Source organism: Saccopteryx bilineata, chromosome 2, assembly GCF_036850765.1.
Source record: "Saccopteryx bilineata isolate mSacBil1 chromosome 2, mSacBil1_pri_phased_curated, whole genome shotgun sequence".
NCBI lineage: Eukaryota > Metazoa > Chordata > Mammalia > Chiroptera > Emballonuridae > Saccopteryx > Saccopteryx bilineata.
In genome coordinates, this window is record NC_089491.1 from 89,326,954 (window position 1) to 89,342,282 (window position 15,329).

At 43.3% G+C, this 15,329-nt stretch overlaps 1 protein-coding gene across 2 annotated transcripts in view; it reads left to right on the forward strand.

The window, feature by feature from the left end:
* TEK (TEK receptor tyrosine kinase) overlaps nucleotides 1–14,464 on the forward strand; it is a 127,380-nt gene extending 112,916 nt beyond the window's left edge. For both annotated transcript variants that reach the window (XM_066257377.1, XM_066257376.1), the window contains exons 16-23: nucleotides 1,290–1,400; nucleotides 3,882–4,072; nucleotides 4,618–4,731; nucleotides 8,076–8,146; nucleotides 9,167–9,207; nucleotides 10,503–10,599; nucleotides 12,152–12,251; nucleotides 13,428–14,464. In XM_066257377.1, coding sequence (XP_066113474.1) covers nucleotides 1,290–1,400; nucleotides 3,882–4,072; nucleotides 4,618–4,731; nucleotides 8,076–8,146; nucleotides 9,167–9,207; nucleotides 10,503–10,599; nucleotides 12,152–12,251; nucleotides 13,428–13,502 — 800 coding nt within the window. In that variant the 3' untranslated portion in view covers nucleotides 13,503–14,464. The remainder of the gene's footprint in view (nucleotides 1–1,289; nucleotides 1,401–3,881; nucleotides 4,073–4,617; nucleotides 4,732–8,075; nucleotides 8,147–9,166; nucleotides 9,208–10,502; nucleotides 10,600–12,151; nucleotides 12,252–13,427) is intronic.
* The last annotated feature ends 865 nt before the right edge of the window (nucleotides 14,465–15,329 follow it).

Sequence of the window (15,329 nt, forward strand, 5' to 3'; positions counted from 1 at the left end):
GCATCAAAATTCCTGAACACACACACACACACACACAGACACACACACACCACCCTCTAGCCAGTCAGCCAGCCTGAAATCCCCTTTTTGTTTTGCTACCTTAATCGCAGAGAGTCTGGGGGAGTAGTAAGGATAGTGAGAGGAGAAGGTATAAAACTTTGTAAAATCAGTTTTTATTGGGATCTGACCTGAGCCTGATTGTCTACATCATGGCCAGATAAAGAGGTAAACTAGCTGAACGGCACCAGAACATAACATTTCTTCAGGGAGAGTGATACATGCAAAAGAGGGCAGTTCTTCAAGTAAGGGGACAGCCTTACCACAAAGAACCTCACTTCTGAAATGATCCTGAGGCATTGGCCCTCAGGCTGCTGTGATATGAACAGGAATTGCCTGCTAGTTCATCTGACAGGAATCCTCGCCCATACGAAACAGACTCATGATTTTCATGTACACAAACACTGGTGCCCCTCTGTTTGTTGTTGTTGTTGTTACTGTTTTTTGTCCTAAAACAATAACAGCACACAGTCGCAGACTCAAGATCGATCAGTTTGTGCATCAATCAAAGAGCCTTCCCTCCAGCCTGGCTGGTGGCTGGTGAGTCACCCTGTGAACAAAGTGCCACTGGTGGGACAGGGCGAAAAGAAACAAAAAACAAACACGGAGCAGTTTCTTGGCTACCAAGCAACTTGTACAAAAATTTCTTCGGGATTTGAGTTTTTTTCACAGGACTGATTGGTGAAAAATCAAACAAGTTAAAAACATTGAATAAAGTCAGGTGTATGCGTTATCGGGGATGTTTCGAGAAACTTGGTCCTGTTTCTCAGCATATCGTCTCTGGATGGCAGACTGAGAGGGAAGAGCTAGACTCTAAAAGTGGAGGCAGCTCTATTGCTACCAAGTCAGTCCCCTGAGTATTTGGGAGCTTACACAAGAAAATTTTAGAGCAGTGGTTCTCAACCAGGAGTGATTTTAACCCCCAAAGGGGCATTTGGCAATATCTGAACACATTTTTTGGTTGGGCTACTGGTATCTAGTGAAAAGAGGCAAGAAATGCTGCTAAATACACTACTTACTATATATGCACAGGACAGTCCCAACAACACAGAGGTGCCAACCCAAAGTGTCCGCAGTGACAGTGCTCTTTCTTAGCATGCTCTCTGATTTCTATGTGGTATATAGACCTAATGGTGGCTCAGGGCACTCGCAGGTCTCGGGGAGGAGCCAGGGTCAGTCGTTTCTGAAGAGGAGTAATAGGCAGGGATCATAACTCTTGACTTTCTTCCCAGAATATGCCTCCAAAGATGACCACAGAGACTTCGCAGGGGAACTGGAGGTTCTTTGCAAACTTGGACACCACCCAAACATCATCAATCTCTTGGGAGCGTGTGAACATCGTGGTAAGATTCTCTCTTCAGATTTTTTTTTTGAAACAGGCACATTCCATATTGAAATATTTTAAGAATATTACCTATATTTTAAGTTATAGCTTCAATCTGAATGACTAGTCTCATTTATGGACTGTGTTGAGGTTTGGCATCTTTATGGAGGTTGGACTTAAGGCTGGATCATTTGCCCTCTGATATGGTTCAGCGATTACTGCCCCAAGGGGTCCCTGGCTCCCACACGCCCCCATGCTTGCTGACCCAGAGGCTTGTGAGTGACCACTACTGGGTAGATTGGAGAAGCCCTCAGTGTCAGAGACAGTGAAGTGCATGCGTTTTTTTTAGTTACCTGTCCTCTCATTTCCCCACCAAACCCGAGCAGCTAATATTCTGAATGTTAAATCCGTGAATGCCAACAATCTACTGTAATATAAAAGTCTTGGATAATGTCCTGGCCAGTTGGCTCAGTGGTAGAGTGTCAGCCTGGTGTGTGGAAGTCCCGGGTTCGATTCCTGGCCAGGGCACACAGGAGAAGCCCATCTGCTTCTCCACCCCTCCCCCTCTCCTTCCTCTCTGTCTCTCTCTTCTCCTCCCGCAGCCAAGGCTCCATTGGAGCAAAGTTGGCCCAGGCGCTGAGGATGGCTCCATGGCCTCTGCCTCAGGCGCTAGAATGGCTCTGATCGCAACAGAGCGACGCCCCAGATGGGCAGAGCATCGCCCCCTGGTGGGCATGCCAGGTGGATCCCGGTCAGGCACATGTGGGAGTCTGTCTGACTGCCTCCCCATTTCCAGCTTCAGAAAAATACAAAAAAAAAAAAAAAAAGAAAAGAAAAAAAGTCTTGGATAATACTTAGGGTAAAATAATAATAAGCTTATGTCTGACAGAGCTTTGTTATTTCCAACTTGCAGTTTCCTCTACAATTATATCAGAGCTTTACGACTACCCTCTGTTGTACATACTCTTAAAGTTCATCTCATATTATTAATTAAAATATTTATTGAGTAATTAGCATATTATTAACTCAAATATTTATTGAGAGATTTACAGAGGTAAATGCTACCTGGGTTTGTAGTTCACAATCTATGCTTAAACTTAATTTCTCATGGAAAAGTTTTCTCCTACCAAAAAGCTCCACAAAGTAATTATTTACAAACTTGACAACCTCTTGTTGACTTTGCCGCACAAAACCAACAATAGAAAAGAGACTATTTCCTTTTCCTCAATTTATTAAACTAAAAATACTGGTAAGGCAAACAATATATCATTCCATGATCCAATAAGGGTGTAATTCTGAAAACCAGATCATGTCTCTTAGGTTAAATAGTGGAGTAATGACATTTATTTTTTGAGCCATTTCCTGAAAACAGTAATCAGCATGGGGAAACAGTAAATGAAAGTTAAAAAATAATAATGAACAACAGAAATAAATATATATATATATATATATATATATATATATATATATATATCTTTAAAACTTTTGCCCTATCATCACATTGGAATATAATTGGTTGGTTCTTAAAATTTGTATTTCAGTAAAGAAGTGAGAAAGCACATTCATACCAGAAATTATATATCTCTTTCCTTATCATAAAACAGACTTCAGTGCTAGAAGATTTTTTTTTTCCTGAATTTCAATTTCTTAGAATATCTTTTTAAGTTCAAGATCAACATTTAAAATTTTAAAAATGGTATATAAAAATTTACCTTTACAAGACAGTAAAACCATTCTAATTTCATTGGTTCTAAAGATCAATGCTTTTATAAAAAATATTATTTTTTATTAAAAGAAAAACCCAATTTGGAATAAAAATAAGACAACGAACAATAATCTGTTCTAAAAACTATTGAGGTTTTTTTCCTAAAAGTTTGAGTTTTCTGGTTTTTGTAAGCAAAATGCAACTCTGACACTGGACATCGCTGCCCAGTGGTCTACTCAGCAATATGGTGACTTAGTGTGGGTTTTAGGGAGGGCAGAAGGCAAGAGAGAGTAAACGATCAGCTGGGTTCTTCTGATGTGGATATTTCATCGTCTTGCTGTCATTTTTATTTATTTTTTAAATGGCCCCAAGAAAAGTAAAGGCAGACTGCAATAATGTAGCAGGCTCATATTAGGTTCTCAGTCAGCACTGAATAAAAAAATAAAAGATGACATGGACTACTTACTATCTTAGGTCCCCTGGAAGCAAATGTTCTGATCTCTGGCTACTCTAATTATAGAGTAGATGGCAGCGTTTGGGAAGCTTTCCGTGGTAGCCCACATTTGGTAGGAAATGGGAGGGGAACCTTGAATTTAAGTATGGAACCCTTCAAGTATTGAGGAAGGTACTACTTAACTTCCTACTGTCCCCAGCATTGCTGAGGCTGGCCTCACTAGATACATTACTGTGCAATGAAACAGAGTGTTATAAGTAATTCCCAAGTACAACACATCTCAGAAATTTCAAAGCTTTATAGGTCCACTGGTAAGGTGATGTTTCTCCTTTTCCCCACAGGTTACCTGTACCTGGCCATCGAGTATGCCCCTCATGGAAACCTCCTTGACTTTCTGCGCAAGAGCCGAGTGCTGGAAACTGACCCGGCATTTGCCATTGCCAACAGCACCGCGTCCACGCTGTCCTCCCAACAGCTGCTGCACTTCGCAGCGGACGTGGCCCGGGGTATGGACTACTTGAGCCAAAAACAGGTATGTCATGAGGAACCTTGCTTCAGACATCTTTCCTTAGAAATTCTCTTTAGAATCAGTTTAAATTTATACATTTTTTTCAGTCCATCTCTCTTCCTTAATTCCTCTTACAATCTCCCTAAATTTAACCTTTTTGTTAATAGTTCATCTATTTATACAGATGTTAACGCTCAACATCGACAATATATTTATGTAGCAAATCTCATCATATGTACTTGGCAAGGTGCCTTAACCCATCTTAGCCCAAACAGAGTTCAATAGCAGAGAACTTAATGGTGACAGGAAGATTTAACAACCTGCTTGTTCGTTTTTGTTTTTTTTTTCCCCTTGAAATGCTTCTCACCAGTTTTGGCAGAATCCACTTACTGAGGTTTCTAGGGAGCAACTGTAAGGGAACTAGTAGATGCTGGTGACTTCTAAGGACCCATCTTCAAGCCATCCTTTTCATCTCTATTTCCCCAAGTTTTTGCCCCTCAGGCATTGTGCTAACTAAATGGAGGGAAAAAGCAAATATAATGCTGAAAATACATGATTTTTTCCCCCAGTTTATCCACAGGGATCTGGCTGCCAGAAACATTTTAGTTGGTGAAAACTACGTAGCCAAAATAGCAGATTTCGGATTGTCCCGAGGTCAAGAAGTTTATGTGAAAAAGACGATGGTAAGTTCAAAACAGACACCAATGGCATCGTTTTCAAGGCACCCTCTCTCTCCTGATGTTGCTTCTCTAAGAAGACAGGCATCTGCCCCGGTATCCCAGTAGACATTGCCCTAGCCCCACAAACATCCTTTCTATGTTTTGATTTCTCAAATGACTGGAGGGTCGATGTTACCAAAAAGAAACCACTGTCACGTGTGGCCAAGCACTTAAACATGCAAGCCTTGGGCTGAGGTGCAGGGGCTCCATCTGGACCCAGTCCAGACCTTTATATGTCTCACTCAGAAACTCTGAGGAGCTCTTACAATCTCCTTTCATGCACAGCAAACACAGGAGATGGGGGCGGGGGGGCGGATGGGGGAAACATTTAACATACTTTCCAAATATAAGGGAAGTAAATTAATGAAGTTCCTAAATCACAAGGAGGCCCTAGAGAGAAACTCATAACTACTAAAGGCCCACATAAGATTTCCTCTTTGCCAAAAGTTCCCCCCTCCCCTTTAAGCCCAAATCAATCAAGTCCACTCTCACCTAATGATACCTACTCTCCCAAACAGTAATATTTTATTTTAAGTCTAAGATCCTGGGAGAACTTAACCAGTGTTAGCAGAAGAGAGAAGCTTGGCTCATTCTGCTTTTGCTGGAACCATAAAATCCCAGAACCATAAAGTCCCAGAAATGCCACAACCCTCAATATTAGTACTATGCCAGTGTCACCAGTGAAGGGGTTCTTGTCATCCCTCCACAGCCCCCCAAAATAGAAATCAAGAGAGGAGGCAAAAGAAATTCAAAGGGGGGTTTACTGACAACAAGCTGAGGAACAGGAGAAAGGGAGGGAGCTTGCTGCATCAGAGGAGCATACACTAATGAAGAACATGGCTTCCTGATCCTCTGCGTGGTCTGGCTGACACAGTGCCGGGTTCTTCACACATGCGCAGAGTAGATGTCTTTGTTCTCCAGGACTCCCCCTCCCCCGTTGGCTGGCATTGATGGCACAGGGGCACAATCATTGGTTTGGGGAGTCCATGAAGAGAAACTTTTGCCTTATCTAAGAAAGGCTCAAAATAAATGACTGAAGAACACTCCCATCTGTCTTGAGAGAGGCTCAGCCTGTCCTATCTTCAATAAACCACCTCTTCTAGTTTCCCTGAGCTGTGAACAAATGCAGGTTCTAGGTGGGGGTGACCATTCCTGTAGTCTTTTTATGTGTTTTTAGGTTCACTGCAGGGGCTAGGGCTCCCATTTCGAGGTCTGGTAAACATTACTTGGGCCATGCTTTCCTGGGACAACACAATTTTCATACAATACAGAGGCTCCTTTTACTTTTGTGGGTACAAATTGCTTTCACGAGGCTCAAGTTTTGTATTTATCCTCAAATTCAGGTTTCCTTTCTTTTCAATATACTTATTTTAGTGGCTGACAAGATAACACAGAAACAATATTCAAGAATGTTTTGAAAAGGAAATGACCCATAGTTCACTATCTTGACACATTTTTTTTATTGTTTATGCATCGCCTTCCAAAAGCATACACATTTTTATAGTTACAATCACAGTGAACACAACTGTTTTGGACCTTTCTACCCCCTTTCTTGATAAGGGTTTGAAGTTGCAGACACCACACTGCTTGGCCCTGAGTGCTTATCCACTGTGACACTTTCTGAAGCCATTGGTCCCTCCCTGAGGACTTGCTCCCTAGCTTTTCTGAATTTGTCCCACTCAAAGCAGATGTTTCTCTGCTGGGCTTGTCTTAAAGAAGTAGGACCCACCACTCACCATGACTCCTACTCTGGCAGTCCCTCCTCCTGTCTCCTTCATAGAGTTCCCTTCCTTGCTTCACCCTGCGTTTGGGTGATGTGGTGCCCAAATGAGGGGGTGGAGCGATGAAACCGATTTATCCCCACAACCTTCTCATTTTACTTGGATGCTCTCAGATCCCCAAGGCGAATGCTGGTCTGCTTAACATTTCATAAAGGGCAGACATTTCTGTAGTCTTGGGGAGGTTAGGAGGAATTCTTAGAGGAACAGGGCATTGTTCAGGGCTTACTTCTACTTCCTACTGGCAGGGTAGTGTTCCCGGGTGGTATATGGGTCTGAGGAGGCATGGTACCGAGTCAAAGAAGCAGAAAGAAAGAAGGAATTGGGGAGGAGCAAGCTCCTTGCAAGAAGGATTCAGTGTAGAAGGACACCACCAGAGGGCAGACTGGCCACCTCCTCTGGCCAGTTGTTTAAGTCAGAGATTTTTAACTCTACCATGGAATCATGGGGAGCTTTAAAAAAATACAGATATTGAGCCCTATTGCTTAGATATTCTAATTCAGTTGTTCTGGGGTGGGGCTCCTGCATCAAATTGTTGTGTGTGTTAATTCCAGGTGATTTTAATATAGAAAGTGTTGCAAAGTAATGTACTAAGTGATTTACGGTTTTATTTTCATTGATTAATATATGCCTCTCCTTATAATAGATTTTTGTTTGTTTTACTACAATGTTATGTGCTTTATGTTAAGTTAGGAGGTAAAATAAGTCAGGTACACTCTCCATCTTTGGAGAGATCACAGATAAACATGCAATGAACAACTGTAACAGATATAATTGCTGAAGGCCAGGAAAGCACAGATGCCAAGGGAATACAGAGAAAGCACCCTGCAAGTGAGCCTATGGAAAATTATGGAAGGCTTCCTGGAGGAGGCTAACTCTTGAGTTTTACAGTAGATGTTAAATAACGTGAGAATGAATTGGATGATCCGAAGGGTACAGTGTAAATCTCACTGGCTGAAAGGCCTTTCCTCCTCTGGTATTTGCACCCTGTTCCCTGTGGCCTGACGCCTCTCTCCTCCCCCACCCACCTCATGACACCTGCATATCTCAGAGAACCAAGCTTAAATGTGCTTCCTCTGGGCATTCTTCCCTTACCTCCTCCACACAGTTATTCTCCTCACACCGCCTTCACCTTTTCCACATTACAATTTAATTCTTGGTTTCTGTGTTTTTGTCTCCTCTTTCAAATCTTTGAGTACCTCTGAGAGCAACAAAGTGAATAAAAAAATAAGTGAACGACTACCAAGTATACACACATTCATACTTACACACACATATTTTTCTATATGTAAGATTGCAATAGGACCCTCAAAAAAAGTAGGGCTTATATTATTTGCATGTCTTTAAATTTGAAAACACACTTGCAGGTGGAATATATAGAAAATACAGCTCCTGAGCCTGTTCTTCCTTATGACTGCGGAGCTCCAGCAGGGTGCGCTGTGGATCGCAGTGAGCACAGCTGTGGGTAGGCTACCGGTCCTGGGAGGGGCCTTGTCCTGCCTAAGTGGCATCTCCCCTTGTTCTCTCCAGGGAAGGCTCCCGGTGCGCTGGATGGCGATCGAGTCACTAAATTACAGCGTGTATACAACCAACAGTGATGTGTGAGTAAGCCTCATTGCTGAAGGTTTTTTTCCCTAGAAAAATACACAATTGACAGAGGTTTCAAAGAGAAGCAAGAATATCACGTCCCTCGGGGAACAAAGCTAAGCAATAAGCCTGGGAAGTAAAGCCGCAGAATAACTGAGCTGCAGAGTGGACAGTGTTCAGAGTGTAAATCACCGGGAGTGGGGCGGGGGGCTGGGGGGACGGCTTTTGGTTTCTGTATGCTCGTCAATGAGAGACACCATGTGGCAAAGGCTTGATCTCCAGGGAAACAAGAGGCACGGTGACCTTCCGTGCTCCACTGCCGAGACTGAGCGCAGTGCAGGGACCCAGGTCAGAGGGGGCAGCCTGGAAAGCTGCTGAGGGTCAGAGGTGGTAGGGCTGTCCGATGGGGAGACCACCTCTGCCTGCGGCCAGCAGGGGCAAAGCTCAGGCTGATGGCGCACGGAAGGGTTGGGAGTGAGACTTAGGCCATCTTGCCCTGAGGCTCAGAGGGTTGAGGGGACTCGTTGGGGGGGGGGGTTTCTTCTGCTGGCAGATGAGGAAGAGGCTGGCGATTCCTGTATGCTCACTGTGCGCAGGGGCCTTTGGTGTGTTATCTCATGTCATCTCTGCATAGCTTTGAGGTAGAAATTGGTATCCCTGCTTTCAGAATAATATCCTGAGTGGCCTCAGAGGTTCAGTAACTCATCCGAGGTCACATGCATATCAGGTGGCAGAGATGGGATTTAATTCAGATCTGTCTGGCCTAGAATTTCACCTGCTTTCCACAGTGCCACCTTGAAATCTCTACCTAGAGTAAGTGGGGGCTCCAGCAGAATGAACTGTTTTCCTGTTATCGCCCCCTCTGGGCCTAACAGGAGAGACATGTGCTGTGTGCACGGTCCTCCCCCTGCAAGCAGATGTTTAACATTTTCTTTTCTAATGGAGGGTCAATTATCCTGGCTTTTGGGGTAGACAATGATTGTTTCACCTTTTAATGATTGCTGACTGTTAGTTTCCCTATTTCCTGTCTACAGATGGTCCTATGGAGTGTTACTATGGGAGATTGTTAGCTTAGGTGAGTATCCATGTTTCTCTATGGGTGAGGCTCTTGGCAAAGGGAGTGGGCCCTTCCTGTGCATCCCCACAGGGACCGTTTATATGCAGTGCCACCTAATGTGACTTGGAGATAGGGCCTATGGGTTTCCATGTATGAGTGTTTTGTCCTCATGTTTCTCTATCCCAATGTCATGTGTAATGCTAACTACCTGGTGGCCATGAATGTGGTGATAGGTTTATTGGCTTTGCTTGTGCAAAGATGTCATAGAGCTATTCCAAGTTTATTTTCACAATGTTAAGATGGTATATTATGTAACCATGAATAAAAATTACATTTTGAAGGCTATTGAATAGCCTGTGAAAATGTGCATGCCACAAAAAATAAATTTTCACATTTACCACGATCATGATTCCAGTTTTGAAATATTACATTTAGCCTGACTGGCGGTGGCACAGTGGATAGTGTCAACTGAGGTCCCCAGTTTGAAAACCCCAAGGTCGTCAGCTTGAACCTGGTCATCGGCTTGAGTACTGGGTTGCCAGCTGGAGTGTGGGGTTGCAGGCTTGAGTGTGGGATCATTGACATGATCCAAGGTCACTGACTCGAGCCCAAAGGCTGCTGGCATGAAGCCTAAGGTCGTTGGCTTGAGCCCAAGGTCACAGACTTGAGCAAGGAATCAGTGCTCAGCTTGAGCCCCCTAGTCAAAACACATATGAGAAAGCAATCAATAAACAACTATAGTGAAACAACTATGAGTTGACGCTTCTCCTTTCTCTCCTTCCCACTCTCTCCCTTGCTCTCTGTCACTTTCTAAAAAAAAAGAATTAAAAAAAATTATACTTTAAAAAACTGAAAGGACTACACCAAAGGGTAATAAAAGCGATTTTTTTCTTTGTGATTTTTTATATTTTCCAAGTTTTCTACAATAACTATGTATTGCTTTTAAAGTTAAAATTGGACAACAACTATTATAGATAAACCAGGAATTACATAGCATAGCTACAGACTTCCAGTTAGGAAAAAGGCACACCTCATGAGCACAATGGATGTGCTGTGTGTAGACAGACATGGGGAAGAGAAATAGCGCCATGAGCTAGGAGTGCTGTGGTGGTCTCTCCACTGCTGTGCGCTCTGTAGTGCGAGTCCGGCTTTGATGTGCAGTGGGTTTGCTCTTGGAAGAAGATCACGCTGGGTGCAAGCCCTTGACACACCCCTTCTTTCTCCCAGTCTCTTGGCGTCTGAGTCCCTGGGCAGAAGACTTTGCCTTCTGCACCAGAGAGGGGCTTAGAGCAACACCGTTTCCTGCCTTCCAGGTGGCACCCCCTACTGCGGGATGACATGTGCAGAACTCTATGAGAAGCTGCCGCAGGGCTACAGGCTGGAGAAGCCCCTGAACTGTGATGATGAGGTGTAAGTCAGGTTTTTATCTTAACCTTCCTGCTGCATGTTTCATGGACAGACTAACTCTGATGAAGGGATTATCTGATTCATATACATATATGTACACCTACGTGCATATGCACGCGCACTCATGGAGATCATAATAGCCAGAAGTAAAGGGGTTCCTTAAACTAGGATGGCTATGCAATGGGCAGGGAATAAGAGCTTTCTAGGGATATAAATCCAGGAGAGATTTAAGGTAATGATTCTTGGGAAGGTTGACATGAGGAAGGTCAACAAATGCAGAAAAGATCTGAAATAAATCAGTGAAATTATTCACGAGTAAATAAATGTATGAAATCTTGAGACTAACTTTGGGGATAGCAATTTCAGAGCTGTTCTATAGAGGAAGATGGGTTTTTCTTTGTGGAATTTTGTTTCTATAAAGATTACTTTCAAAGTGAATATTATTCTGAGGGGAAGAATGGTTAACTTTAGTGATACCTGAATTCCCACAATTTAGCTGAAGGAGAATCTGCCTAATTGGCATAATATGAAGAGTGGAAAGGTCTAGGTTGAGTAAGTAATTTATTGTCTAAGCTAAGCCACTTCCAAGAGTGAAAGACGGTGCTATTAATTATGTTACCAGTACAAGAGACAGAAGCCTATTCTATCCTGGGCAAACCTGGATGTGCTTAAACTGTCACTGGGTCAAATCTCCATAATTCCATCTTTTGAGATTCATTCCATGAGGGGTGAGATTTTTCAGTTGTTATGAAATTTCTGTTCAAATACAAACTGTTCTACAATCTATGAACCCCAAGCCAATGGTTGATAGCCTTTGGCTCACATCAGTTCCCCTGAGGCATTTGTTCAGTATGTGAAACCTTGAGTCCCACTTCAAGGCATTCTGATCCAGTAGGTCTAGTATGGGTCCCAGAAATCTGCATCCTGGTGATTCAAGTAGTTCTGTCCACAAAAATACTGCCTTAGGTCAGTGATTCCCCAAGTATGTTCATGGGATATGCAAAATGTAAGTAAACTTACAGGGACAAAGTTCTGGGGTCAATTATGTTTGGGAAATGTCATGATAGACCTGGTTAAACAGGTTTTCTGTTTATTTGTTTGTATGTTTATAATGGCAGGACTTCTCAAGATTATACTCTGCTACTCCCTAAGAGGGAGATGTAGTAAGTGGTATTTTGAACATTTATTTGAGCTTGAAGTCTTTTCTTTTAAGTGAAACACTAATATTTTGAAAGATGTAGTATTTCAAGAAAAATGCTGCCCTAGCAACATAATGCACTTCTTTCTGGTGATCAGAATAGCTGAGACCAAGGCCCTGCAGGAATGGTGCCCAGGGTGGGCACTGGATCTTCTTGGAGAAGAAAGGGGACTTGGATGGGAGGTGGATCCTAACGGAAACTTCATGGGTGTAGTACCTCTGTCTTCTGCTGGTCGGGCTTACTGACCATGTTTTGAACTGCCACCTTCTCTTCTCTTTTCTTCACACTCTACACATAGCCATGGGCCAGGACTACAGCACAGTCATAGAGTTAACCCTTTGACTCTGTTTTCAAAGGTATGATCTAATGAGACAGTGCTGGAGGGAGAAGCCGTACGAGAGGCCCTCGTTTGCCCAGATACTGGTGTCCTTGAACAGGATGTTAGAGGAACGAAAGGTGAGCATGGAGTTCAAAGCAGGGGCTCTTTAGTTGGAATTCCTCATGTGTCCAGTGTGGTTAATAAAAATAGTTGATATACTTCACAAAGTTCTTCTGGGCACAGCCCTGGGTATTACAGGGACATTAAAGATGTGGCCCCAACATCGAAGAAGTTACAATTTTCGAGGGAATATGATCTCTGTAGAAGATACAGTCACACAGGAAACAACATATAGAATTAGCCTCTTTGAGTTAGAAGGAATCTGAAATCTTATCAGTCATATACATTGACCCTTTAGCTTCATAAGTGAGGAGACAGACAGGTGGAAGGGCCCTAGGGCACACAGCAGGGAGCACCAGAGCATAGTCTATAGCAGGGGTCCCCAAACTACGGCCCGCGGGCCGCATGCGCCCCCCCCCCCCAAGGCCATTTATCCAGCCCCGCTGCACTTCTGGAAGGGGCATCTCTTTCATTGGTGGTCAGTGAGAGGAGCATAGTTCCCATTGAAATACTGGTTAGTTTGTTGATTTAAATTTACTTGTTCTTTATTTTAAATATTGTATTTGTTCCCGTTTTGTTTTTTTACTTTAAAATAAGATATGTGCAGTGTACGTAGGGATTTGATCATAGTTTTTTTTATAGTCCAGCCCTCCAACGGTCTGAGGGACAGTGAACTGGCCCCCTGTGTAAAAAGTTTGGGGACCCCTGGTCTATAGCTTACTGTAGGGAGGGCCAAGAATTCTATAAAAATTTCTAGAAGGTTGCTGGCTATATGTATATGAAGTTTAGAAGACTAATCTAGGTTAGGGAGAGAGATTTTGAAAGTCATCAAAACCCAAGTGGTAATTAGAGCAGAGGTGTGGGTATGATCACATGGGAGCTATGGATACAAGAAGTGGACAGAGGAAGGAGTCTTACGGAGCCAGGGAATTTCAGTGGGGACCAGAGAGCGACAATGAGAATGAGAAGCTCAGAAATGGGGTGAGAGAATAAAATCTTACTTGTAGACACCAAGGAATGTGTTCCTGAGACAGTTGTCAAATATAAGAGGAACCAAGGGCAGAGACTGTCCCCCAGAACCTAGTATTCGAACTGAAACAAGCTAAGGAAAACAGTGTTAATGTAACTGCCCGCCCCCCAGAAGGCAGCACTGAGGCAGCCCATCTCTCTGACCCATCTTTTTTTTTTTCCAGACCTATGTGAACACCACGCTTTATGAGAAATTCACCTATGCGGGGATCGACTGCTCTGCTGAAGAGGCGGCCTAGGACAGGGCACTGTTGTCTACGTTCCTTTCCTTTTCCTGTTATGAGAGACATTGAGACCTGGATGGCAGGAAAGTAGGCAAGCCTCTGCCAGGAGAGGTGACCTGGAATCCAAGGTGTATATATATCACTGTGTGCCTGGACTTTCGCCACAAGGACCCCGCGTGTGGACCTGTAGTACATGCTGACTCTCGTAGAACTGTACATACTGTTTTGAGTAAGAATGTGCTGAAATCAGAATGCCTGTTTGTTGTTTCATATGCAATAATATATTTTTCTAAATATGTGGATTTTAAAGGAAGGTGTGAAAGTACAATTTACTGTAATGCATAACTCATTATTGTCCTAGATATTTTTTATATTTACCTTTATATTGAATGCTATAAAATGTTTTGCTGTATAAAAGTAAAATATTCTTAACAAACCTAACACTGACCCTAATAGCACAGGGAAAGAAAAGTGGGGGGATTGTATGAGTTTTAACAGGACAAAGATTAACATTAAAAAGACTGAAAAATCAAAGTGATGAGAAACAGATTCTTCTATCTCTAAATTTTCTCCCTCACCAGTAGAAGACATCCAGTTTTATTGAATCATTTGACAACTTTGGTCATGTGTTTCCAGTGCCCACCAGTCAGTCCAGACTATTATCATCTAAAAATAGACTTAAATCTCATTCCTTATAGCCTAAGACCTTTTAGATATGTATAAATAAATTTAAAAGATAAATCCATGGGATTTGGTTTTACTTTCTCTGGATGCATTGATTTGTGTATTTGAAGAAATTAAAACAGGAAGCCCAAAATTATATTTGGGAGACACATGACAATATCATGCCAAATTAACATCCCTAATGTAGTGCACATTAAAAACTTTCGTTTTGACCAGTTGTAAGTTTACCATTTATACCGTAGGCACGTGTTACACTGAGATCATATAGTAAGTGAATAAATGTCTTGCCTACCCACTTTTTTTTTTTTTTTTTTTTTTGTATTTTTCTGAAGCTGGAAATGGGGAGAGACAGTCAGACAGACTCCCACATGCGCCCGACCGGGATCCACCCGGCACGCCCACCAGGGGCAACGCTCTGCCCACCAGGTGGCGATGCTCTGCCCCTCCGGGGCGTCGCTCTGCCGCCACCAGAGCCACTCTAGCACCTGGGGCAGGGCCAAGGAGCCATCCCCAGCGCCCGGGCCATCTTTGCTCCAATGGAGCCTTGGCTGTGGGAGGGGAAGAGAGAGACAGAGAGGAAGGAGGGGGTGGGGGTGGAGAAGCAAATGGGTGCTTCTCCTATGTGCCCTGGCCGGGAATCGAACCCGGGTCCCCCACACGCCAGGCCGATGTTCTACCGCTGAGCCAACCGGCCAGGGCCCCTACCCACTTTTTGTCCAGGAATGTGTCTCATAGGTATTTCCAAATGTCTTCACTGTACTATAAAGAAAAACACCTTGAATTATCACTGCCTCACTTGTCAGTAATATGCCCAGGAGTGGTTGCTGAGTATTCTCCACTAGGCATGGCACGGCAAGCTCACAGATTAGAAGTGTCTTCCAGAAACGCTCTGCTGTCCTGTCTGTTTTCCTGTGCCAGAGCATCAGAATGCCAGTAGTGCACCAACGTGAACTGCAGCCTCAGTACTGGGATCCCCTCTAATTGTGTTAAGATGTTAAATAGTCAGTATACCACATAAAGTTCCACATTCCCACCATCTAATCAACCTTGTGTATTCAGAAATGGTGACTGAGAAACTGAATTTACCCCAGAGGCTCTTCATTCACAATAGCATATGCAAGTGGAGACAGCGGAAGCACGTGTTTAATCAAGTATGTG